Source organism: Sander lucioperca, chromosome 19 (genome assembly GCF_008315115.2).
Source record: "Sander lucioperca isolate FBNREF2018 chromosome 19, SLUC_FBN_1.2, whole genome shotgun sequence".
Classification (NCBI taxonomy): Eukaryota; Metazoa; Chordata; class Actinopteri; order Perciformes; family Percidae; genus Sander; species Sander lucioperca.
In genome coordinates, this window is record NC_050191.1 from 10,670,473 (window position 1) to 10,698,368 (window position 27,896).

General features: G+C 38.4%; 2 protein-coding genes across 4 annotated transcripts; one reads left to right on the top strand and one right to left on the bottom strand.

Annotated features, from left to right (window-relative positions):
* slc35a1 (solute carrier family 35 member A1) lies at positions 1-7,593 on the top strand. The gene is made up of 8 exons (XM_031321765.2): positions 1-126; positions 574-754; positions 1,412-1,571; positions 2,415-2,567; positions 2,726-2,792; positions 3,975-4,151; positions 4,244-4,378; positions 6,626-7,593. The coding sequence occupies exons 1-8, from the start codon at positions 117-119 to the stop codon at positions 6,757-6,759; spliced, it is 1,017 nt and encodes a 338-aa protein (XP_031177625.1). The 5' UTR covers positions 1-116; the 3' UTR covers positions 6,760-7,593.
* rars2 (arginyl-tRNA synthetase 2, mitochondrial) lies at positions 7,147-27,881 on the bottom strand. 3 transcript variants are annotated; one of them, XM_031321763.2, is made up of 20 exons: positions 27,849-27,881; positions 25,923-25,996; positions 25,737-25,839; positions 24,492-24,575; positions 24,304-24,404; positions 24,147-24,202; positions 22,730-22,813; positions 22,557-22,633; positions 20,172-20,330; positions 19,900-20,006; positions 17,241-17,336; positions 17,049-17,109; positions 14,794-14,870; positions 12,263-12,387; positions 11,084-11,151; positions 10,842-10,951; positions 9,686-9,781; positions 9,484-9,558; positions 9,335-9,398; positions 7,147-8,195 (listed from the first exon to the last, which is right to left on the bottom strand). In XM_031321763.2, the coding sequence occupies exons 1-20, from the start codon at positions 27,852-27,854 to the stop codon at positions 8,109-8,111; spliced, it is 1,710 nt and encodes a 569-aa protein (XP_031177623.1). In that variant the 5' UTR covers positions 27,855-27,881; the 3' UTR covers positions 7,147-8,108. The 3 variants fall into 3 exon arrangements, with proteins under 3 accessions (XP_031177623.1, XP_031177622.1, XP_031177624.1); XM_031321762.2 differs by lacking the exon at positions 27,849-27,881 and adding an exon at positions 26,187-26,356; XM_031321764.2 differs by lacking the exon at positions 27,849-27,881 and adding an exon at positions 26,187-26,343 and having other exon boundaries at positions 25,737-25,835.
* Positions 27,882-27,896: the final 15 nt, after the last annotated feature.

Below are 27,896 nucleotides of genomic sequence, written 5' to 3' on the forward strand. Positions count from 1 at the left end.
GTCAACGTTCCTCAACCCGCACTGGATACTTTGGTTAACGTTATTTTTGAAGGCATGTAAAGTGAGCAGGATAATCGACTTCCTTGCCTCTTGGACGGACACAAATCCAAGCAACGATGGCCGTCGGTGAGTTTTATATATGTCAATGAGTTTACCCAGTTTAGCATGATAGGCTAATGTTTTCTAGCCGTACCATTATAAAATGTTAGCTACATAAATCAGGCTATACGATATGTATGTATGATATATGATATATGAACAAACCCCTCTGTAAAATCCTTCAGAATAGAGATAGGAATAAAACTGGAAAGTACGTGCTACTGAAGTGGAGATTTGCTGGCTCAAAATAATATGAGAACAAAACCTACATGTGAAAAGGTTTAAAAAAAAAAAAAAAAAACTTTAACAAACCTCACTATGACATTTCCCCAGTTGGATACTTACATTAAGGCAATTATTTTTTGTATTACAAGTTTTCCGAAGTTGTTTAAATATGCAACTTTGAAACTGAAAAATGTTTTTGCCTGTAGTTACCATTGTGACTCAGAGCATTTTCATCCTGTCTCTCCTCAGAAAATGTCAGCGTGGCCTTCAAACTGTACTGTCTGACAGTGATGACACTGGTGGCAGCTACATACACAGTGTCACTGCGGTACACAAGGACCATTTCATCAGGAGATCTGTACTTCTCCACAACTGCCGTGTGCATCACTGAGGTCATTAAATTAATACTGAGTCTGGGGATGCTGACAAAGTAAGTGTTGGTCACTGTTACACCTTTCACCGCAGAATATACTTGAAAAAAATACTCTGAATATGGAAAAAGGTTTTTACAATTTGTAAGGGACCAAGTAACATTAAGTGGATACAAGAATGATAAATAAGATCTCACAGCCTAGAGGTAGAGGGACGTAAACCACGTAGAAGGATAATGTGAAACACAGCAGTCCATGTGTATTTTGATATTTGTTCTCAATGAGAGCGAGTATTATTGGTAACAACAGGGACCAGGATCATATAAGAACATAATTTGTTCTCCTAAACCTCAGACCTCAAAGGCTTTGTATTAATTGTCTGCTGACTTCAGAACAGGACATGGTTTCCTTCTGTAATCTCTTCAAGCAAACCTTATTTGTATAGCACCTTTCATGCACATTTATTCAATCAACCACATATAAAGCTAAGCACACTCCAAAGTGCGTTACAGGTGACTGAAGCTTGTAAGACACTAAAAAACAGTAAAATAATTGTAGTCCAATAATACGCATGAAAAAGATGTGTCCTCTGTGCCTATACACGTTCAAAAACAACAATTCAATAACATTGACAATGTTTTTGTCTATTTAAGTGAATAGTCTTAAGTATTTACACTTCTTCCTCATCAGTCTGTTTTGTATGTCTCCTCTGCCAGAGAAACAGGAAGCCTCACCAGACTGAAGAACACTTTAGTGGAACATGTCTTCTTTAGCCCAAAAGAACTGCTGAAGCTGAGCGTGCCCTCCGTAGTGTATGCAGTTCAGAATAATATGGCCTTTCTTGCCTTGAGCAACCTCGATGCAGCAGTTTATCAGGTATGACCTGAATCCTATTTTTAATATGTTCAAGTGAGTGCACAATATGTACACTTAATACAGTTGCTGGGCGTGGATCTTTGGTGAACCGTTTGTGTGCTTGCTGCAACCACTTACTTTACAGTTGCATCAGTGGTAAAAATAAATACAAGAGCTAAAACTAACAAATATTTTTTCTAATAAACACAACTGTTTAGTAGCTCTTTTACTATTTCTTATTTATTTATGGTGAAATGTGTGTAAAGAGTGGTTAATTTTAGCAGTCTCCATAATATCTAGAGATGGTCCGATACCATTTTTTGCTTCCCGACACCGATTCTGATACCTGAACTTGCGTATCGGCCGATACCGAGTACTGATTCGATACCAGTGTGTCATATATTTTATTATGTATTAACAACTGCATACTACTATGCCTGTATGGATGTGATATTATTTCTATCTTTATTGTCGGTCTGGCTCAGGTTAAACTCTTTGTGAAACATGAACAAACACAAACAATGAATGCCACAAAACTTTCTTTTATTATCCAGTTTGACAGTCAGTTATAATGGAAAAAGAACATAAATAAACTACTTTAACGTAGATTTTCTTTAGGGCTGTATTATGTGGTATCGGATCGGTGCATAAACGGCAGTAATTCCGATACCAGCGTTTTAGGCAGTATCGGAGACGATACCGATACTGGTATCAGTATCGGAACATCTCTAATAATATCTACAGTATGTGTTAAGGTGTATCAGTGTGTTACTGAAAAGGAATGCTCAGTCCACCTTCGCTGTAAAAATAGGTTTTTAAAAAAAATCAATAGATTTTAGACCTAACTTGTGTTTTCCTGTTTAGGTGACCTATCAGCTGAAGATCCCGTGCACAGCCTTGTGTACAGTCCTCATGCTGAACCGCTCTCTCAGCCGGCTGCAGTGGTTCTCTGTCTTCATGCTCTGTGGGGGAGTAACACTCGTTCAATGGAAGCCTGCAGAGGCCACTAAAGTTCAGGTGGGGGTGGCATAAGTTAAAATTTAAATGTTATGACCATCCTGGTGACTCAAGAATTTATAATCTCTCCTGTGACTTGGTTTATTATTACTTGTATCGCCTTAAACTGCAGGTGGTAATTCCTGTCTGGTGGCTCATGTCATTTCTTTTCCCCCCAGATTGAGCAAAGTCCTTTTGTTGGGTTCGTTGCCATCGCTATTGCTGTTATTTGTTCTGGATTTGCAGGTAAAGTAATCCAAGTCCAATATTGATTTAGATACCACACACACAATACAAATAATGAAGTATCTAATATCTATTTCACACTAATGACCAGGGTCGGACCAGGGTTATTTGACCAATTTTAAACCCTTTTGTCAATTCCAACCAAGCCAGTCAACATGGGTTGATCCCTGGTCATGACAATTTAGATATGACCTGCCTCACAACCTGGGAGTGATGCATACCAATTCGCTCACATGCTGGAAATGGTAGGTGGGGTTACGTTGCGCTGCGAGCTCAGAGAGAAAGAAAAAGAGAGAGAGAGCGGAACAAACTTTGAATGAGAGAAATACAACTTTTTTTTATTTTCTGATTGTTTCACAGCAGTTGTGTTCTAAAGCACAAATAAATAACAAACACTCAACAGATGTGATCATGTGTAGGGTTGGGCATCGAGAACCGATTCCTACTTGGAATCGTTTCAAAAATTATGATTCCATCGGAATCATTTCTTTATTGGAATCGTTTGGAGGATTTGGTTTCAAATCTGATCATGGGTTCCCAATTTAACACGCGCAAGATTTGGTTTCCGTAGCAGCCAGGCACTTGTTGTGTTGCAGCCATGGAGCCCAGTAAGCGGCGCTCTAGTGTGGCTTTATTTTACGTTGAAAAAGCCCGGTAAAACTGCAACCCACCATTGACTCCAAATAAAACTTTCTCTTATTTGTGAAATAAGCATGTGACCCGTTTCAACTCCACCCTCAAAGAATCGGAATCGAGAATCGCTAAGAACCGGAATCAAAAGGAGGAATTGGAATCAGAATTGTTAAAATCCAAACGGTGCCCAACCCTAATCATGAATTTACTCTAGTATCTAGTAGTAGGACAAGGGGAGAACATTGCTCTTTGTTTGATAACATTAAAAGTAAAGTTAGGCTTTGCTGTCGGCTTCCCAAGACCGAAAGAGAGAGACTTGAGCGAGCAGAGAGAAGCGCCGTAGTGCTGTGACGGAGAAAAGGCACAGTAAACGTAAATGTGCCGTGGAGACCTGTGACAATCATGTCACAACTGTGCGCCTCAATCTCCAACAATTGACATAATTTGTCCGTGCATTTGTAATCATGTTTTTAACATTTGAGATACCCATCTCAAAATATTTTAGTATTTACTTGCCCTAATAGTTTTGTGTCTACTTTCTAAATTGAGGTGTGTACTTTGAGAAGGTGTTGAAGAGCTCAGACACGTCTCTGTGGGTGAGAAACATCCAGATGTATCTGTCCGGCATTGTGGTCACCCTGATTGGTGTTTTCATGAATGATGGCGAGAAGATCCTGGAGAAAGGCTTCTTCTTCGGTTATACGCCCTGGGTGTGCTTTGTAGTATGTAAGTATGACATAACCTTTTTCTATTTGAATTAGTGAAAAACTTTTCTTCACATTAGTATTTTTAGCTGACACTGCTCTTTGTGCTTCCAGTCTTGGCCAGTGTGGGTGGTCTGTACACGTCGGTGGTGGTGAAGTACACAGACAACATCATGAAGGGTTTCTCTGCCGCAGCCGCCATCGTTCTTTCAACTGTGGCGTCCGTCCTCTTGTTTGGACTACAGATAAGTAAGTTTGTTTCTCAAAACCACATTCAATATGTTTACATGCACATAATATTGCGTTTTTTTGCCCTAATTCCGAAAGACGATATTCCGACTAAGCTGTTTACATGGCTAATGAAAGTGAATATTCAACTAATATTCTTGTTTACATGTAGCCGTGCAAAATAAATAAAAAAATGTCATAGTTTACCAGCGGTGGTGGACTTGTTGGACCGTGCGAACACAGCGTCCCTCTTTCATTCAACCAGCTTCTTGAAAAGGTTGGCGTAGCGATGTGTGCGCATATCCAAAAACCTGTTGACATTCAAGTCTTTGATAATATTTAAAAGTAGCTGTGTTTCTCCTTGTCGGGTCGGGCAAGAGGCCGTAAACTGCAGTAAAAACCCTGATTGAGATTCATATGCCTCTAAAACCTGAATAATACCGGAATACCCCACGTTTTAATCGGAAAATGCTATATTCGGAAAAATACCTTATTCGGAATATCCAACCGGAATATGCTGTTTACATGACCTGTATCAAATTCGGAATATTGTCATATTTGGAATAATAGTGGAATATTGGTGCGCACGTAAACGTACTCACTGTTGGTATACTGATTTATTCAAGTTTTTGCAGTCCTTCTGGCTCATCAGGTGATGGTATGTGGTTGTGGCTTATGATTGTCAGTCAATTTTATTTGTATAGCCCAATTTCACAAATTTGCTTCAAGGGATTTTACAATCTGTACAGCAAATACACCCTCTATCCTAACATTGTGGCTCAAGACTTGTATGTTTGCATAAATTTAATAGAAGCCTTTGTTTAAAGTAGAGGTCGACCGGCAATTTTAGAGAGGCCGTGTGAGGCCGATTTTTGGCAATTTTTTACATAATCGGCATCGGCCAATATCAAGCCGATTAATAAGCAGGCGCATCTGCGGGCAGCCTAGTGTTAAAAACATTAATATAGGCGACATTTTTTACAGCGCGCCCAGACCAGCTGCCTCCAGCCCCTCCCCTCGTGAAGTCTTGCGCAGTGTGTCTCGCGCAGCCACTTCAGGCTCAGACGCTACCGTTAGCAGTAGCATGTTGCTGGTGTTCTTGCCTTGGGATTAACTGTACTAATAAAACCGTACAGAACACCGCGGCCACACCGCTGTGGAAGCTCCCCGAATATCATTTATCAGAGTCTGGTTGTTACCCCTGTCCGTGGCAGTCTCATCCACTCCTATAACGGAGCTAACTGGAGCTAACCGCTAACGGAGCTAATCGTTGCTAACAGAGCCTTCAGTTCTCCGTTCCTGTAGGCTATCCATTAACTGCATCTATGGACTCGAGCACGAATAAAACCCTTAATTTTATTAAATTGGCTGGATGAGTTTTAAATTACAACAACAAAACAAGAGTTGTTTGAATGACAGAAATCTGCTCAGATAAGATCCTAATGAGTGCAACAGGACATGTAGCTAGGCTAACAGTAGGATCCCCAAAACACAGTTAAAACACTTCAACAAATGAACAATGATCTAACAAACAAGGTGAACAAGAACTGACTTTAGATAGCCCTAGCCTTATGTGATTCAACAGGAGTTAGGAGGAAATAGTATTGAGATTTAATAATAACATGTCACTTTGTATGAAGCAGATTTGTATTCTCAGAAGTTTAATAAATGCTGCTAAGTGCACTAAACTTTATTTTTTCATTGAAAGGTTTATTTGACAATGTTTATTTTCTTCTTACCTGTTTCGTTTATTTTATATATTTTTCATACATTATTTATACAATATAGACTACAGTATGTTTTTACATTATACATTTTTAAATGAAGTATAGGCTACAAGTGTAGATTGGTGAAGTGTTCAATAAATGTTTTTGTTGAGAAATTCTGTGTATATTAGTGTTACATTTTATCTTTCAAATAGAGGTTTAAAAACAAGCACATATCGGCCAAAATAAATCGGCAGCATTAATCGGCAATCGGCTGACCCTGATTTCTAAAGATCGGCATCGGCCAGAGAAAACCCATATCGGTCGACCTCTAGTTTAAAGCCACCCAGCTGCTTAACATTTAGCAGAGCATATCTGAGTCATGCAAATGCGCTCATGCTTGCCACTAAGCTTGAGAGATACCAGAATCTTTCAAAGCCTATTCAGGAATGCAGATTGTTTTAAACAAAATCTTTGTAAAATCAATAATAAAAAAACACTACCAGTGCACAAATGTCTTTTAAATTATGTCTCATTTTGCTTTACTTTCCCGCTTGTGCAGCATTCTCATTTGCCTCTGGAGCCCTGCTGGTGTGTGTTTCCATCTACCTGTACGGACTTCCAAAGCAGGACACATCGAAGCTGAGCCAGAAAGACGCTGACACGGAATCCAAACAGAGACTGATCACTGTGTAAGTCACCGATTTGCAGCAGAGGAGTCTCTCTTGCTGGTAGACTAGGTCTGTCAGCTTCAGCCATGCTGGAGCAAAAAGCAGTAACAGGACTTTGTTACTCTTATTTTGATGCCTCCATTTATCTGTTCTAGGGTGCGTGTAAATATTACAACTCATTATGTATTAATATTAACAGTATGGTTTTTTTTTGTTTGTTTTTTTCAATCAGTAATTACACTGTGAAATGTTAGTGTCTTATGTCCATATCAGTGTAGATTCTGAATGTGCCCTTCCCACAGGAAAACATACTTGGATGACAAATGACTGCATGTGTGATTATGTTTATATCATCTCGCCAGTGTCTTGTGTATCACATCTGGTTGCATTCTGTTTTTTGTGTTTTGATTTCTGAAACTTCCATTAAAACTGAGTGGAAATACGGTAAAAGTGACATGCTCCGCATGTACGCAATACTACCAATGAACTTTTCAATTCTTCCCTCGAACAGTGATTATCCAACCGTAGCTGAGTAACACATGCAGCTTCAGTCTGTCTTTTACCCCACAATGTTATGAACATTCAGTTGCCAGTTTATGTGGGTACACATAGCCAAAACAAATACAACCTGTAGTATATTCTACCTTCATAAAGGTTATAATGTTCAGTTTTTGTTGAAGCTGTGAGAGGTTAAGATTCAACTTGGTCCCGTTAAGAACAAGTCGAACATGGATAACATTCCCAGTTTCAGTGAACCAGTTTCACAGCCGGTCATTATCAAGATACTGACATTTACGCCCCTGAAAATGCACAATAGAAACCTTTCGAGTTTGACATGTTTCTAGCTGTCGACCACAATGAAAGTATGAAAACCGCGGTCATTATGAAAATAGGAATGGGCCGTTTAGTGGTTTCAAGGTATTCTGCAGTTTGAAAAGGTGTGTCTAAGGTATGAGCTGTTTTTTTTTTAATGAGTTTTCAAGGACAGAAAGTGCAGTTCAGAAATCCTTCTCCCTGCCAGTGTGCAGTGTGTTTCAAAATAAAATACATTGTGTTCAATGGGGAAAAAAAAGTTGTTTTTTACCCGGACATTTAAAAAATAATACATTTATAGCTGTCATCGTAATACCTTGAAAACGTAATATTTTTGCTGAAAGTTATCATACCGTCAGAATCCTATACCGGCCCAAGCCTATATGAAAACCTAACTTGTTTTAATCATGATCTGTGAGTGGAAAATACCTGAGACAATTGTAGGAAAAGCAAATGCTTCTGATGAATTTATTTTGAAAATGGCTTTTTATTTACAGTACAACTTAATTAAGCAGTATGGTACCTACAGCAGTTAAAAAAACACTGATAAAGTAATTAGTTTTACATTTTATCAACTGGTGTGATTCCCAGGATCCTCATCCCGTTGGCCAGGACTGAGCAGGCTCCACTGAACAGTCGTAACCTTGCCTGTTGACATTTAGCAAATCAGAACCTTTTTTTTAATATAGGTTTAATTATTGCAATTAACAGATTTTTCATTTGTTGTAAAGTTCATTTACAGGCAATCACTGATGTTAGCTTAACCTAAAAAAAGAATTCAATACCTGTGTTCAGGCTTTTTTTTACTCAATGCATTAAAAAGCAGATATTTCTGTACCATGATGTGGACGTTGGGCTGAGAGATATTCCTTTTATACTTACATCAGAATCTGAAAGAGTGATTATTTTCAAATTGCAAGACTAGCACTTATTATAACATTAGCGATGTCTTATACTATGAAAATAAAATCTGTAACCACATGTAAATAAATGTTTCCAGCAAATGTATTCAGCTGCAGGTAATTAACACACAACTAGACAATTAAAAGCTAGACTGTTGTCGGGTTAATGTGTTCTCTACATGCCAGTGTGTGTACTGTGTATACTCAACCAAAGATGGCTATCTTAAAAAGTCAGCACTGTTCTGTATCTAATTGATGTAACTTGTAAATGGACTTTTCTCCAACTGGCTGGTTTTGAATCATTTGATCAGATTATTTTCTTGTAGAAATAAGTTTATGCTTGGTACACAGTGGTACTGTGTATAACTGTATATTAAAAGCAAGACTATCGACTAACTCTTGAAAGAAGAAATAACCCTTTTCTTAAAATGAAAAGTTCTATTCATAAGCAAAAGTTATTTTTTCAGTTTTTCTTCATTTATCAGTTTAATTGACTCCGTGGTTTTGGCAATACGGCTCACTTGGTTTGGTGTGACCGGTTGCTTATGGTGGTTAATATTAGCTCGATATTGTACTCTAACTCTAGATCAATATTGCAGGGTAACTGACATTGCTGAGTCAAATTGCTTTGTTGCTGACTGAGTTAAAATGTCTCTTTAATACTACTCAGACCACCAATACAGAACCAGAGTTTTATAATAATCACAATTTGAATCAGAAATATTTATATTTTCCCAATCCAAACCTGCGACAGAACATGTTTAATTCACTGCAGAGGCTGATAGGAGCAACCCATGTGTTTGGAGACAGTCTTGTTTATTTATGGTAATTGCTTTAATGTCTTGTGTGGTAAGGATTTACTGATTGCACAATCAATCTTCCTACCTGTGCAACAACCTGCGAGCTTCCTTTGACTGGCAGCTCTCTATGTGCTGAAGCAATCAGGTGGCTGGAAGAGAGTTAATACATCAGAGTACACAGTTTAACTACCTATATCTATAACACCTTTATGGTAACGCTGATCCTGTTCTTACCACAGCTTCAATAAAAAGTTGACCAGGTGTTTGGGCTGCAGATCCTGGGCCGACTGGTACAACACCTCATCATAGCTGTAAAGATCACAGAGTGCAAATATTGATACACCACCGGCCAACTGTGACAACATCCCTCATTGTCTGTTTGACAACATTCAGAACAAATGAAGTGGTGACAGGTTTCAAAAAGTGGTTTGCTTACCGAAGAAGGTGCTGCAGGATGGTGATGCTCGTCTTGTCAAATAGAAGGGATGGATCAAATATAGCTGCCTTGGCACTTTCATTTCTCCTTATTAAACTGCAGTAAGAACACCACAATAAGAGCTTAAACGAGCAACTTTATGAGTCAACTCTCGTTTTTTCTTGGTATGTATTTGGACAGTATTCATATCCAATACCATGCATATAGATATTGCAAACTAACACTAAACCAACGTTAGAGGAGACCTAGGAACTGAAGTCAGCTGGTACAGTGTTTAAAATAAAAACTTTTGCCAACCTGATGGTTATTAACTAAGTACTTGAACTTGATTACTTCTATTTTATGCCACTTTACACTTATTCTACACCACATTTGAGAGGCAAATATTGTACTTTTTACCCCACTACATTATTCTGACCGCTGTAGTTAATAGTTACTTTGTAGATTCAAATTATTCTACATGCAAAACATGATCAGTTTATAAAATATGAAGCAATGTTACTTATTAAACAACCCAGCAGCATATTAAAGGACACATTTTCAGGTCTGTCTTAGTCAGGTGCACATATGAACATTGTTACGTTTTACTAGCTGTAATAATTCCTCCTGTTTCCTTCAAGTACTTAAATTTAGCACCCAACCAATTACAACAATAAAGTTCTGCTTAAATGATAATGCATTATTAATAATAATCCAATAAAATAATAATAATACTCTAAAAGGGGTCATTAGTATTTTGAAACAAAAGTAAATTTTACTGATACGCTACCTCCAACAAAACATTACCTTAAATAAAAAATAGTCAATTAATTGATTAGGTGATCAAAGGAAAATTAAATCAACAATACAAAAGTAATTTATGAAGTAAAAGCACCAAATGTGAGGATCTGCTTTTCTCGGTTTTAAATCATTGTGAACTGAACATCTGGGTCGGACAAAAGACATTTGAAGAGGTCACCCTGGGCTCTGGGAAAGTTTGGTGGACATTTGTATGATAATTTAATGATTTTTAAAGACTATAGATTAATCAATAATCAAAAACAATTATTTGTTGCAAACCTACCATAATAGAATGACACTACAAAGATTCACATAACTAAATCTCCAAAATCAACGAGGGACTACATAGAGTTTTGTTATTTTCAGCAATACAGACCTGCAGAGTCGAGCATGTGTGTACTGGAGGAAAACTCCCGTGTCTCCCTGAGCCTGCAGCATCCTGTCCCAGTCAAACGTATAGTCCGACAGCAGGGGACCTTTGAAGTCCTGAAACAACATGCAATGGAAAACTAGAATCTCTCTTATAGTCATGTGCAGACAAATCAGGAAAAGAAACCGTTGATTTTTTTGACTGAATACTAGAGTGTAGATGGAAGGTTTACAACTGTAACAATTCACCTGCACTATTAGGGCACTGATTCCAACTTTCTCTGCTGTGTCCTCTGTGTTGTCCATTTCCTTTGTTGCTGTGGAAAGAGAAAGTCCGACCATTTTCTTAGTATTTGCCATGTTAAAGAGATTGAGATGGACAGCTTGTTTTTCTTTTGACACATTTGCTTCCATTGCTATGACAACCACAGTAGTTTGGACTTGTCCATCAATATCCTGGCTGAAGAAATTTCTAATGTAACATTACCAAAATGATCCCGATATAATGTAAAAATGTATTATCGTAAATTATACTGTGGTTGAGACAACTGGGAGAATCCACGTTGAGCTGGAGGGGTTGTGTTAAATAAGACAGCGTGTCCCCAATTCCATACTACATACAGATTGAATACAGTATGTACTATACACTTATCTTACTGTTTTTGCAGTTAGCATAAAAGAAATCAACATTAGTGTATACATACAGTAGTATACAAACAGATTTATGTAGGTTTTTAGGATACCACTGCCAATTAAACTTCACCAAGAGACAGCTAAATATTTTTTTACAAAATGGTAAATGGTAAATGTAAGTTTTAAATTCTTTCAGCTGTGAGCAGCTCCTTCATTTCATTTGTTCATTGCACTGTGGGAGAAAATTGTCTATCAACAGCATGCTCAAAACGTTTTTTGTTGGTATGCATAATAACCATAAATGGTGTTCTGGAAGAACAGCACCAACGCCCTGTTGCATCAGGCAATCAGATAATCCAACTTGATGCTGTAAAGCAAACACCGCGACTGAGACACTGTAAAAGGCCGTGGAGAATAGTATAGTCTGCCAGTGCTAAAATGACTCATGCACCACACACATTATTTATTTATATATATATATTATATATATATATATATATATATATATAATATATATATATATATATATTTATATATATATATATATTATATTATATATATATATATATATATATATTATATTATATATATATATATATATATATATATATATATATTATATTATATATATATATATATATATATATATATATATATATATATATATATATATATATATATATATATATATATATATATATATATATATATAGACCACATGCGAATATACTTTTGGCACAAAGTCATGCATGTTCTATGGTGCCAAATCGCTGCTTAACGTGTGACAGGCTTTACTTTTTGATTGGCTCATGTTGTGGAGCATCCTGGCCCGAGCTTCGTCCAGCACGTCCTCCAGAAACACCACCTCACCGCTCCGGGTCTTCATGCCCCGCACCAGGCCGAAAGGTACATGCTTACACCTGCAACCAGTGGGGGCATATGCATTTATATATTAAGTAAAAGCAGTTCCACACACTGAAAATACTCTGCTACAAGTACAAGTGTTTTCTTAAACTTACAGAACTACTATCAGCAAAAATGTACTTCAAGTATCAAAAGGAAAGATAGTCAACATGATGCTATCATTACTCATCTAGGAGCTTCCAGGGCTTGGCTGCCCGTGCATATATGAATCTCCACAGATTAGTGTCCCGCTGCCAGGCTAAAGGTAAGGTGAACAGGTCTGACGCCTTGCTGCTCTGGCGCTGCTCCAATCCATCATCCAGTTAGCCCACATTCTGATACTGGTTAGTGCTCCATTGACAGTTCATTTAAAGACGTGGACAATAATTTTAACACAACTTAATGGGGGGAAACCGGAATCTAGCAGGTCCTCCGTTGCAGCACTCAGAAAACATGTCTGTATTCCTTTAAACTCGCCGCTGCTCTCAATCGCTTCTTCATAACTAGCAGTGGCCCTGTGACTAGGTCAGCCCCATCCACCCAGACCGACAGCCATGCAGAACAGAATAGTATAGAATAGTGTGCCGTGACATTCTGCAGAATGGCCCTTTTCACTGTGACATTATTTTTACTGATGCATTAACGTATAAGCAGCAATTTAATGTGTAAGTTGGTGGAGCTAATTTTAAGAACTTTATAGACTGTTGGGTGTTGCGATATATACCACATTTATCATACTAGTACAATGCTCGTTGAAAATGTTCCCGTTTGAAACGGGCCGATTGCTTGGCCTATGGTACTGCTGCTTGCAGAATTCTTCAAAACCAAATTGTACCCCGAAATGACTAACAGGAGGATCCCGAACCACTTAATATGCAACTTAATTAACCCGACCCAGGGTGAGTCTGATGAAAACTGCTGTGTCTGCCCGGTTCAGCTCTGAGATTTTCTCACATTGCACAGCACTGTGAAGGAATAATCTACAAGATTAGGTTATGTTCTGCCTCTGTTTAGAAGTGGTGAATGTACAGCTCACAGCAACTGTGTGTCTGGCTTATGTTTGATATTTAGTGTTTGCAAATGGCTTTTTATTGAGTTTACTCTTAGCGAAATAATAGAATAACAGCGTTACGTAGCCCCCCCCCCCCCCCCAACCTTATTCCACACAACAGTCATGTTCCTTTCAGCTATCCGCTCGTGCTCCAGGAAAGTGAAGAAAAGTTAGTTTGGTATATCCAGCAATCATGTAACGTTGGAAGCAGGAAAAACTGTACTGGAGTCACAATGTTCCACCCTAATGGAGGAACATGATTAGCCTATCTAATCAACATCAGATGTTTGACAAGTGTGGCCTATTTAAAGGTCCCATGGCATGAAAATTTCACTTGAGGTTTTTTAACATTAATATGAGTTCCCCCAGCCTGCCTATGGTCCCCCAGTGGCTAGAAATGGCGATAGGTGTAAACCGAGCCCTGGGTATCCTGCTCTGCCTTTGAGAAAATGAAAGCTCAGATGGGCCGATCTGGAATCTCCTCCTTATGAGGTCATAAGGAGCAAGGTTACCTCCCCTTTCTCTGCTTTGCCCACCCAGAGAATTTGGCCCACCCATGAGAAAGAGAGAGACAACATGGCTTGCAAACAAGCAAAGTGTCAGTTGGTCAAATTTCAGGGAAGAGACTTCAGATTAGGGCTTTGACTCCGAACTTCGATATTCGAATATTAAAAAAAATATTGATATTCGAACAAATATTAGGCAGCCCTTAATATTCGAATTTCTAACCTGTTATGGGCATTATTTTTTTGTAAATGTGTTTGCTTGTAAACCTTGTTTTCAATTCAGATTCCGAGGCTTTTTCACGCATTTCAAAATGTAACTACACGTCCACGTCTAAGACCACTTACGTAGGCTACGGTAAAATATCCGACCTTCCTGTTGAAAGCATATTGTTTGTGTTTAATCCAGGGTCTGACTTTTAATTTAAAAAAAAAAAAAAAACAGTGGTGGCAGTGTGTTTTTCTTCTAACATCATCATTGCACGCCTACTGACTGATACACTGCCCTCTGGTGGACAGAACATATACGAAGTTTGATACCAATATAAGCCTTACTGAAGGCATTTAATGGTCAAAATATTATTAATAAATATTAGAATATATTCGAATATTAATATTCATAAACAAACAAACTTCGAATATGATTTTTGGGCAAAAGTCAAAGCCCTACTTCAGATACAGTATTAGGGGACCACTAAGGCCTATATAAAAGTATCCAAAAAGCAGCATGTCATAGGACCTTTAACATATGAGTGCACGTGTTTGACTGTGATTATTGATATTGAAAAAGGCCTGAGGGCCGAAACGTCATCTGTGCGACACCTTTCGTACTTTCATGTGTTTTTGTGTTCAGGTGTTTTGCGTTCTACCTGTCAGCCCAAGAATGTCCCATAGCGAGTAGGATGTGGAACAACTGGTGGAAGTGATTTTCCTGACTTTTATCCGTCTTAAAAAAAAGAACAAATACAGATGCAGAAAAAAAATATATATTCAGCAATAAAAAGGAGTGGGTAGAGTGTGACAGGAAACAAGATCAAAATTCAAGAGTAGTAGCAGTGGCACAAACATATAATCTAAACTCGGATTAACTGGCTCTGCATTCACATAAACTTAGCACAAAAAGTAAGGAAATTTGTGTTTGGTAGATTATTTCTCTGTGGTAACAATGTTTTTTGGCAATAATTCTTATACTGTTGGAAAGCCTGTTTAGTTCCCTTTCAAATGGTGCCCTATTTGTAAGGAACATGCATTTGTGGGATGAGCAGCATGAAAAAACAAATCTTCTCTGCCACTGCCCTTCACCGTCAGGCCCGTTTGCACTGGTGTCCGCAACAAGTGCACTGGAACCTGAACATGTGGAGGAACGTTATGTTCAGTGATGAGTCCAGATTCTGCCTACGGCAGGTGGATCGTAGGGTCAAAGTGTGGAGAAGATGCGGAGAACGCTATGCTGATTGCTGCAACGATAGAGTAACACCTTTTGGTGGAGGCAGTGTAATGGCGTGGGATGGCATCTCCCTCACTGGAAAAATGAGGCTTGTCATCACTCTCAATGCAGAGAGATATAGAGATGAGATTCTGCAACCAGTGGCAATCCCATATCTCCACAGTCTGGGACCGAACTCTTCCCTCCAAGATGACAACGCTCACACGGAGTTTATCAGAGACTACCTCCAGAATGTGGGAGTGGAGAGGAGGGAATGGCCTGCCAGCAGTCCTGACCTCAACCCCATTGAACACTTGTGGGATCAGCTTGGGCGTGCTGTTCGTGCCAGACAGACCAACACAACCACGTTGGCTGACTTGCGACAAATGCTGGTTGAAGAATGGGATGCCATCACACAGCAGTATGTGACCAGGCTGGTGACCAGCATGAGGAGGAGGTGCCAGGCTGTTGTGGCTGTGTATGGTTCTTCCACACGCTACTGAGGCTCCTGTTTGTGAAATGAATAAATTGTTCAATTGCCAATATGTCTTGTTTCTCCAAACTTCAATCATCCAATCCACCAAATGAGTCAATGGCAGAATAAGCTGTTTGGCATTGGCAGAGAAGATTTGCCAACCCACATACTCCGCGCTGCTGCTCATCCCACAAATGCACGTTCCTTTCAAATAGGGCACCATTTGAAAGGGAACTAAACAGGCTTTCCAACGGTATAAGATTTATTGCCAAAAAGCATTGTTACTACAGAGAAATAATCTACCAAACACAAATTTCCTTACTTTTTGTGCTAAGTTTATAAACAGAATCAAAGGGGTAAACCAGACTTAGAGGACTCACATCATCATAGAAATTAAAATCAATGATTTTCGGACTGTGGGTAAACAAATATCCATTTAGCATTTTTTTGCTTGGCAGGTTTTGCACATTTGTTTTTGCTATACCTAAAGAGGATCAAAAATGACATTTGGAAAAAAGGCAGCACTTCAGTGGTAATTAAAAAGAATGGCACCTCATTTTTGCGAAATTTATGTACAAATGGCCAACTACCTTACTTTTTTCGGCATGAAGCCTTTATCAGAGCATAATGGCTATCCCATTTGGTAATCAAAACATCATTTAAATAAATGAGTAGAGCTGCAACTAACAATTATTTATCTATCTATCTATCTATCCATTTGCCAATTATTTGATTAGTTGTTTCATTTATAAGATGACCATAAAAAAACATCACTATTTTCTAAAGCCGAAGGTGACATCTTTATATGTGTTGTTTTTTCCAACCAACAGTCCAAAACCCAAACATATTCAGTTTACTAAAGCCAAAGTAAAAAAAAAAAAAAAAAAAAAGCAGCAAAATCTCATACTTTCATAGCCTGAAACTTGGGAATGTTTGTGATTTTTGATTGAAAAATAACTAATTATGAATGAATTATCAAAATAGTTGCCAATAGGTTCAGCTCTATATGCGAGTGCAAAAAACTATAATGTTGAAGATAATTAAAGCTCCATCCTATATTATGTATTCTCACTTACGTATGACTGCAATGCAATGTGTTATTTCCATGTCTTTCACTACTGTAGCTCATGTTGTAGATAAATGTGTCTTATGTAAAGAAAGACAGCAATGTAACAATTTAAAAAAAGAAAATGTAGTGAGCTCGAGTGCACCACTTTCCTTACCACATAAATCATCTCATCAAAATGGTACTTTGCTTTTCGGTCAATCGCTGCAGCAAGATCTCTGAAATGCAGTAAATAGAAAATAAGCCATTGTTGCGACTTCTGCTTTCAAAATTGGTTTCTTACGCATTATTCATCTAATAACAAATTTTTTTTTGCAGATTTTAATGGACCTTTTCTACGAGCACTGACCTGGTGATGTAGAGAGTTGTGCCGTCACTGCGGAGCACCGTGCAGACGCTGCTCATGTCTCCAGCAGGGGAGAGATCCACTACACCCGTTCCTTTCCTGTGAATACAACAAGTGCATGTAAGCTCAGGGTTGGCTGCCATTAGTTTAATAATACATCAATGTCAACTGCAGGGAAGGAGCATTCAATCAATTATTTTTACACATGAATAATTATACCAAAAAAACGAAAGAAATCACAGCCACTACATAATAAAAATGACCCCTGTCCCCATCTCGTCTTGAAGAGATGCTACTGATATTGAAGTAGTAATTTAAGTAATAATAATGTAGAGAGGCAAACATTTTGACAAAAAGACACTTCCTGACAAAAAAACTTCCGTTAGCAAGTTCTTTGATTATTTCTCCATATTCTTTAGAAATGTACGGTGGCCGACAGGGGCAAATGCCCTGCAACTTAAGAAAACACACGCAAATAGACAAAACACAAGCAAATTAAGAAAACAACTTCATTAATTTGACAACACATGCGCAGCATTCAGCAAACGCACTGCAAATACCACAACACAACCAAATACATAAACGCACTGCAAATACCACAACACAACCAAATACATAAACGCACTGCAAATACACACAACACAACCAAATAGATAAACGCACTGCAAATATGAAACGATGCAAAAAGAAAAGCACGCAAACCCAGAAAACAAATGCAACAAAAAAACGCTGCATCCAGATTACACAACGGAAGTTCTCCAGGCCTCTAGAGGGAGCAGCTAGTGGAACAGCTGGATTTTCGACCTCACGGGGAGAGAGGGAGGGAGGGAGGGAGAGGGAGAGAGAGAGAGAGAGAGAGAGAGAGAGAGAGAGAGAGAGAGAGAGAGAGAAACTGCATAGACTGTAAATATTAAATCTAAGTTTGAGATCTGTTTTCTCTCGTTTGGTGGGTGTGTCTCGGCTCAGGTCCCAGCTGATACTCAATCAGCAGAGACGTCTGTAAACTCGTGGTGATAAAACATTTAAAACTGCATCAGCGTTTGACGTTGACGTTTGTTTAAGCCACATGAGAGGGTTTAATTTCGAGGTCCGAAATTACTGAAGTGTAGGCCTCCTCAAGTGTAATATTGTCATTATACAACAACGGTTACCAACAAAATAAGTGATCAATCTGTTTTCATATTGTGGAGCAATTCGCTCTTGAAATACAAAAAACAGACAGGATTCATAGTCCCTCCCTGTTAGTAAACCAGCCAATTTACCGTGGGATTTATCAAACTGAATAAATCCCGCCCGCACATATAAACACAAAACTGCTTTGCTAACTCCAACATGTTGTAAGTAAGACATCTGCTGAAAAAGTTATTGTATTCATCAGCATGATTGCCGTACTGTTTAGTTCACAAACATCCAACACACCAAAGTACAAATACATAGCGGACCAGACGCAAGCTTTTATTTTGAAAAGCCGAAGCTCGGGGACAGCACCAGCCGGGAGGGCATGAGACGGGAGCATAGACTGTATATTAATAATATATTATGTTATTAATAATAATATGAATTTAATATCGGTTAATAACGGTCGAAAATCCAGCTGTTCCACTAGCTGCTCCCTCTAGAGGCCTGGAGAACTTCCGTTGTGTAATCTGGATGCAGCGTTTTTTTGTTGCATTTGTTTTCTGGGTTTGTGTGCTTTTCTTTTTGCATCGTTTCATATTTGCAGCGCGTGTTGTGTGTATTTGCAGCGCGTTTATGTATTTGGTTGTGTTGTGATATTTGCAGCGCGTTTGCTGAATGCTGCGCATGTGTTGTCAAATTAATGAAGTTGTTTTTCTTTTTGCATCGCTTCTTTTTTCGGGGTTTGCGTGCTTTTCTTTTTGCATCGTTTTTTATTTGCAGTGCGTTTATCTATTTGGTTGTGTTGTGTGTATTTGCAGTGCGTTTATGTATTTGGTTGTGTTGTGTGTATTTGCAGTGCGTTTATGTATTTGGTTGTGTTGTGGTATTTGCAGCGCGTTTGGTGAATGCTGCGCATGTGTTGTCAAATTAATGAAGTTGTTTTCTTAATTTGCTTGTGTTTTGTCTATTTGCGTGTGTTTTCTTAAATTGCAGGGCGTTTGCCCCTGTCGGCCACCATAGAAATGGCCAGCATAACAAGATCAAGCATCAGATCAAAAATAAATAAATACATAGATGGTCTGCAAATACTTTCAACACCATACAAATAATAAATCAATGACAACCAACTAAACAGTCCATTTAGTCCAATTATGTGATCAGGCAGACTTTAGTGGCCACCCAGTAAATAAACCAACTGGGAGCAGGAAGCTGACCCACTGGCCTCCTAACACGTTTACGTACATGGTTTTTCCTACATAGAGGAATTTTTGGCGCCCATCCCCCGTATTTTTTTAACCAGTTTTGTTTACTGGGGTTTTATTTACTCAAGCATAATATACATTTTTGTCAAAATGTTTGTCATCAAATTGTCAGAAATAACAGGTAAATGCACAGACTTCTTTCAAATAGGGTAACAGACTCATTGCCTTCACTGGCGCAAAACTGATCAACCCCCAAAGGCCCATTCTGAGCCAGGAAAAACCCTGAATTAGAGTGTGTCATGTCAGCTACTGATTAAAGGCCATCACATACAGTCACATACTCAGAGGTTTTCAACAGGCCTTGGCTCTGCAGCTGCTGCACCACCTCCTGGGCTTGATCTTGGTGAAAAGACTCTCCGGAGTAAATATCAAAGTGGACCCCTAACCGCTGAAAAGATTTGAAATGAATGTCATTAAATGTAATTTGAAATTAAAAAAGATTAAATTATATTCATTCTACTGATATTTTCTTTAGTTTATATTTCAGAGTTTAGGTTTTTTCGACCATTGGTGTCAGTTGGTCATGCGTGTTATTCAGTCCGGCTGGTTGAACCTTGTAAATGTGCTGATACTCGTCCACTGTGATCTCTCTGAACTGTTGCCATAACGACACAGCCTCGCTCTCATGCTGCTCCAGCTGTCTAAAGAAGTCTCTGGCAGCCTGCTTCATATCCTCATTGTGCTCTGCTTCCTTGTTCACTTGAACATAAACCTGCAAGAAAAAAACAACAACAATTACTGCCAAACAAAAACGGCATATTAATGTTGAAGAACACACTTCTTAATAGGGGTGGGAATCGCCCAGTTTTTCAAAAAATTTAATCTGGATCAAATTGATCCGGATTTGGAAATTTAAAGGAACATTGGATTGGATCACTGTGATCCAAATAACAAATTTCAGGATTACCAAATCCTGTTTACCAGAGCCTTAAATGGAACCAACAGTGTAGCCTACTGGCTTAGCAAAGAACAACAGGTAGGCAAAAGACCGGTGGCCACAAATAGCCATTGTTTGTTTTAATTTTAAGAAACAGAAACACTGTAATGAACAAAAACATTTTACATTCCTTATTTTGTTATAATGTTAAATAACAAAACAAAAATAATACTATCCAATAGTCCATATCTCATTAGATGTGACATGCTTCCTATATGCTTAAAATATGAAGAAATGTATATATCATCAGTAAACATTGACTTTGTGATCATTCACTTAAAAAAAAAAAAAAATTGATTTGGTTCTTATCTTAGTTCGGAATCCCTCTTTTGCCTTTGAAAAACCCATTTCCAAGATCTGATCCAAGATCTGATCCAATCCGTGATCCGAAATCCCACTGGATTACTTTTGAAAAACTGGGTCCAGAGGCGCTATGATACGATATTATCACAATACTTATGTCACGATACAATATTATTGCGACTTTAAACACATTGCGATATTCTGCAATATATTGCAAATTACCGTTGTATTGCAATTTACCTTTTTCCCAACTTCAAATTGTCTCTAAAACTTTGTCAACGTCTGTTTTATCTAAAAAGTTCAATTTCTCCTTCTGACCTCACCAGTAACAAAACCTCAACTGCACCATCTAGTGGACTGAAAAGGCAATTGATTTTATCATTCTAGTCCCAAAAAGTTAAAGGTGCAATATGTAATATATATATTGACAGTCATAAAAGCCCGTGCTCACGTGGAGCTCTGTACCCAACTGACAGACACACTTTTTCGGCTTAGAATTACCGTAGGAACTGTTAAAAATCCCACAACCTCGCCATCCTCTCCACATGCCAGACAGACACACTTCTTCGGCTTAGAATTACGATAGGAACCGCTAAAAATACCACTACCTTGCCGTCCTTTTCCACCCGACTGAACACACTTTATTGTCTTAGAATTACGGCAACAATCGCTAAACACACTGCAAACTCAAGGTCCTCTCTTTTCAATTTACAGCCCCCCTCTCTTGGCTTCAAATAACTCACCATTGTCAGCTACTGCCGCTTACACGTTGTCAACAGCCGTGGCCTGCCTGCCTGGTCCTGGTAACGTTACCAGTTAGCAGGGTTAGCATGGCAGCATTAGCCAGGACCAGTCAGGATCACTTCACTGGCTGTGTCTCAATTGTTTTTGCAAGTAACCAACTCGGGTACTCTAGCTATATAATTCAATGTGAGTAGCTACACAAATGTTGAAATGACATAAAATGCTCGTCCCTAATAGCCGTGATAAATTAGCCTGAAGCTAATGCTTACCTGTTCAGGAGGAAATTAGCCAACTCTGCGTCTTTTTGGGCTCTAAGCTGTCTTCATCTTTCAAATACATCTCCAATATTTACCAGGGGTTTGTTACGTCTCTGGTCACGCAACTATTAGAAACATGCCGGTTTTTTTGTCGGGTAAAATCAATCTCCGTTGATCCTGTTCGTTTGCTGATTTTATGGCTGTACTAACCTCACAGCTGTAGCGCACTGGGTTTAAGTTTTTATAGGTATATCTGGCAACCCGGTCTGGCTGACAAACTGGGCAGTTGATAACAACAAACACAAACAGAAATTCCGTCACGGAACGGAAATTTCAAAAGGAGAAAATACTGGCATTAGCATTGTCAGAAAAGATAGTATTTCAACTTAGCATGTTTCCTTAATATCTGATGACGCATTGGGGTCATTTGGATTTATTACAGTAACTATATTACATATTGGACCTTTAAGTTGTCATGTGCAATTTATATAATAAAAGATTGATACTTGGGGTCCCTGTATCGATACAGTATTGCCACGGAAAATATCGAGATACTATGCTGTATCTGATACTAGGCCCCCACCACTACTTCTTAACAGCATATAAGCCACGTAACAAACTCAAAAATCACTAATGAATCTGTTGAATTATAAAGATTAGTGTGGCTATCTGTCTTTATCCAACTATGCAAACTAACCTCAAACAAATGCTGTAAGGGATTCTGTTTTAGTTTCTCCTGGCATCCAAATTGACCAAACCCCGCTCCCAACAAACCTGAAATTAGAGAAAGAAAACTAGTTTTGTCAGTAAAAATTCACTCAAGAGACACTTTTATGAGACCAGAGGACACCTGACACAACGTTTACTCACCGAACTGCATACCCCAGTCACCGAGGTAATTCATGCGAATGACATTGTTTCCAAGGGACTGCTTTAAGTTAGCAATGAAGTTACCTGGAGAGGGGGATTATATTTTTTAGTGCAGTTGACTGACTGTACTACGATTTTAAAATGCAAGTTTACAGTAGGGCTGCACAATTAATCACAATTTTATCGAAGACAAAACTATTTGTTAAAGGAAAAATATGTGTCAAAATACCAAAATGAATTAAAGGTCCCATGGCATGAAAATTTCACTTTATGAGGTTTTTTAACATTAATGTGAGTTCCCCTAGTCTGCCTATGGTCCCCCAGTGGCTAGAAATGGCGATAGCTGTAAACCGAGCCCTGGGTATCCTGCTCTGCCTTTGAGAAAATGAAAGCTCAGATGGGCTGATCTGGAATCTTCCCTTTATGACGTCATAAGGGGCAAGGTTACCTCCCCTTTCTCTGCTTTGCCCACCCGGAGAATTTGGCCCGCCCATGAGAAAGAGAGAGACATCATGGCTTGCAAACAAGCAAAGTGGCAGTTGGTCAAGGCCACACCCCCACCCTCCACTTTGCCCCCCTCCCCCCCTCTCTCCTCCTCAATAGCATTTAAAGCTACAGACACAGAAATGGCACATCCTAAGTAAAGCTCATTGTGGGACTGGCTCTAGTGGCTGTAATTCTGCACCAAGGCTGAATTTCGGGAAAGAGACTTCAGATACAGTATTAGGGACCACTAAGGTCTATATAAAAGCATCCAAAAAGCAGCATGTCATAGGACCTTTAAGTACTGTGGTGCTGCAGAGATGTCCTGGCCTACACATCATATACAACAGACTCAAGAAAAAAAATCATTGTTGGGTACAGATCCTCGGTAAAATCACACCACGATCATTTAAATATACTTTTCAATGAAAATGAAAATAATGATGCAAAAATTATAATTTCCTCCAATATCGTGACTCATATCGCAATTAAAATATCAACCAAAAGTAATTGCAATTAGATATTTACCTCATATTGTTCAGCCCTAGTTTACAGTATAGCCCAATAAGGATTTCTGAGAGAAATACTTATTACTTTTACTTATTTGAGGGTTTAAAAAATCTGACAATGATATATTGGACGAAACGAACATTTTAATAAATTTCCTTTTTTTAACCATTATGAAGATACTGGGCAGAACATTTTACAGTTCAAAAATAAACTTCAATACTCTCTAGAGGACAAACTACAAAATTAAACACATATTTGGCATTTCTGTACTTCGATTTCTTGTCATTTATCAGCTGACATATATGCCAATACTAATATTTCTGCAATGAGCTAATACCAGCCAATATTTAGTTCAATGTTCAACTCACATGCATATTAATCAATATAACTATTTTGGCTTCAGTTCCAAAATAAATGAACTCACCAATAATTGTCGATCTTAAGTGTCCAGCGTGGAATTTTTTGGCAATATTTGGAGAGCTGCAAGATAAAAACACATTAATTCAGTCTGATGACAATCTATAAAGGGGAAGACATTGCATGTTGTGTTAAAGACGTTATACAAACACTTTAAAACATACCTATATTCAACTAGCGTTGTTCCTCTCTTGAGAGTATTGAAAAGTTCACTAGTTAACCCAAATTTCACATCCTCCTCTTTTCCAAATGGCTCCAACATTTTCTAAAACAGATGTAGTAGGTAACAGATAATAATCACAGTAGAAACAGTCAAGATTGTTCACTGAAGTGGAAAAGAAAACAGACAAACCTGGACAAGAAGCTTGCGATTCACTTTAAAGTTGATCACTCCACATCCAGCAGATATGTCCTCCACCACACTGTCCTGCTTCAACTAAAAAAAATACAAAGTAGATTTCAAGGAACCTAAAAGTCTGTCTTATTGAATTCAGGATTATATTAAGCACAATAGATTTAGAGAGCATCTTAAAAAAATGAAGTAATTTTATATTACACATTTCATACAAATGGGAAAACTCAGTGCTCTTCACGTAAAATATAATAAAGAAATAAAGTAGGAAAAGTAAACAAATATAATAATATTAGCCATTCTTAACAAGGAAGGAAGGTGCCCACATTGGCACATAAGGCTATTCCAGCAACTAGGAGCATAAAAAAGGCAGCTTCACCAGATTTAGATTTGACCCTCAATAAAGCAAGAATGCTAAGCAGTACATACAGTAAATACAGTACAGTTGCAAGGCCAAATTACCTGAGAGGTCTGACTGGCTCATAGCTTGGAAACATCTAACATACATGTAAGTACGGTGGCCGACAGGGGCAAACGCGTGGTATTTGCAGCGCGTTTGCTGAATGCTGCGCATGTGTTGTCAAATTAATGAAGCTGTTTTCTTAATTTGCTTGTGTTTTGTCTATTTGCTTGTGTTTTCTTAAGTTGCAGGGCATTTGCCCCTGTCGGCCACCGTATATAAGAGAACCTTAAAGCCAATAATTTGAGGACATACAGTATGTCCAGAAATATTCTTGGTTTTCTTAGCTCATGTTAAAAGTGTGGCTGCAGCTTTCTGACTGATCTGCAAGCAAGTAAATAAGTAAGTAAGTAACCCACCATCTTCTGTGGAATAACAGAAGGAAGGCCACCACAGAAGACTATTTTATAAGTTATAAAAGCATGTACAAGTCTGTTTTTGTTGAGTATCCTCTTATTTTTCTAATATTTTAGATATAATCGGTTATAAGCTGATCTTTGAACCCTGTTGATAGGTTTGTGGAAACCAAGGTTGTGCACCCAAAAGGATACAGAGACTTCTAACATCTTTAGCTTTCTTGACAAATGTATGTAATGAAAGACTTAATTTGTCATTCCTTTGCCTTGGCACCAAAGAACATCAGCTCTTTGTGTCTTCATCCACTCGTGTGTATATCCCCAATACTTTATATTAAGAAAATGCAATCTATTTGTGAGCTTACAACAGCATGGTGACAAAACAAGTTGTAGCATTTTACCCCATGCTTCCTTCTAGATGAATCTTACCCGAGTGGCCAGGTCTTCTGTCTGCAGCTGAATGTCACCACTGGATGGTAAAATCCCACTGATCCGTAATGTGCTGATTGACAGTTTGAAGTCAGCAGTCTGCCTGAAGAGTAAAAGTTCAGGGAGCTTTAACAGACAGACACATATAGAGCATCTGACTCAAAGAGAGGAGTAAACACACTTAACTGTTTCTTAAAAACTGGAATTGCTGACAGAGCTGGTATGAAGGCATCCTCCGACTGCTGCAGAGTCCGACCCAGCTACACATCAAAACACAAAGATGTAGAAGATTTCAATAAACAGGATGAGATAAGCTATTAGAGTATTAGCTAACAGTTATGAGAAAGACAGTCCTGCCTCCCTCTTGTTTTTACTTGCTCCAGGGTCAAGGCATGCTGCAAGTTAGCATTAGCATATAGACTTGTCCTTTGTGACTTTCAGCTTCGTTACCTTTGCTGCAATTCTACTTCTGAAGAAACAAGCCATGTTTCGCAAACGTGCAAACACAATGTAATAATAAACTTTTTGCAAAATTAGCAACAATCAAATGCGAAATGATCCATTCTACTGTACTTCCGCCGTAGCCACGCAACGTCCTTTTAGCTTGTCCAATCACAGGCTTCGTTTGCTAACTACGTCTGCAAGTAAAAAAGGTTCGCTCGATTCCAGTCTACGTTGCTCCCGACTTGTCCGGTCACTTAGGTTCAAATTTACCAAGAACATTAAATGTTAATAAATAAGTAACCATCAAACTTAATGTTGAAAAAAGACATTTAGTTATTTTTAAGCGTTTAACAAACTTAACTGCTTCATGAGTACTGTTGGGTGCGATTTGAGCCAAATTGATGACGTTTCCTTGGCCACATGAGCAAAAGCCCGACTGGGACTGATTAAAATATGAAGTCCTCTAAAACAGGAGTCTTCAACGTTTTTTAAGCCAAGGACCCCTTAACCCCCTAACTGAAAGACATTCGGAGCAGGGAGCCCCTTCTACATATTGTATAACATTAAGTTGCATATTAAACTGGGCCTACAATAATATGTAGGGCGGTCAAAAGCATTTATACATACCTTTTTAGTGAATGTAATACTAGCTAAGCTATTCAAATAATTGTTGTGGGCATGAATGTATAAATAATATTTTAATATTAAACATACAAGTGGCAAGTGAATCCTTTGGGATAAATCTGTGGATGGCTACCTTACCTATAGGCCAGTAAGCCAATTATCACTGTTTTTTCATAAATATGCTGATTTATGTTTGCTAATATGTTGGATTCATGTTAACACTTAAATTTAGAAAAAAACCTTTCCAAAAAATTAATTATTTGGTAGCCCTCCTGCAGTAACTGAGGACCCCTAGGGGTCTTGGACCCCCTGTTGAAAATCTCTGCTCTAAAATTAAATTTTAAAACCGAAATCTCGTTCATTATAATTTCAGCTGGGTGATTTTTATATGCTACTTTTTAAAGACAGTTGCATTTTTTATTTAAAGCCCACCCACCCAAAGTGTGAGGAACATTTCTTTTGTAGAATACTGAAACCTGGACTTCAAAAACCATGATGGTGTCAAGTTTAGCTTATGACTCAGGAGGTCCTGATGATGCTTTTCCAATACAACCGAAATCTTGAAACTGCAATGACCCTATCCTTTTTCAGAAAGTGGGTTTCCTGGTTTCTAGAAGCCCAGCTGTTGTTGGGGGTCACACATTATGCTTACTTTGTTAAATATTTATACTTATCTGATCAACTTCCCACTCAACACTGCACTTCGTTGGGTTCTCAGCAATACACATGCGCAAGTGTGAAGTTTATTGGATGAACGCAAATTTAGATATGTGAAGGCCAGTCATACATAAATAGAAAAAGATTCCTTGCTTTTTATAGACCTACATAGTTGAAATTTGTGGCCCATTTCATAGCCACTAGCTTGCATCGTTGTGAAATCAGAAGCCTTGCCTATGTCAGTGGTCTGGAGCTTAAACAATTTTCTAAAGAATAAACCCCTGGGATAATTGTTGACAGGAAGGTCTGGGATTTATCACAAATAATATGGGACAGTTTGTGGAAAGATACTTTGTTAATGGGACAGATTAACTAAATTCCACTCACCTTCATGGCACTGTGGTGGCAGCATGTAGAACGGATTTGTTGGATCCT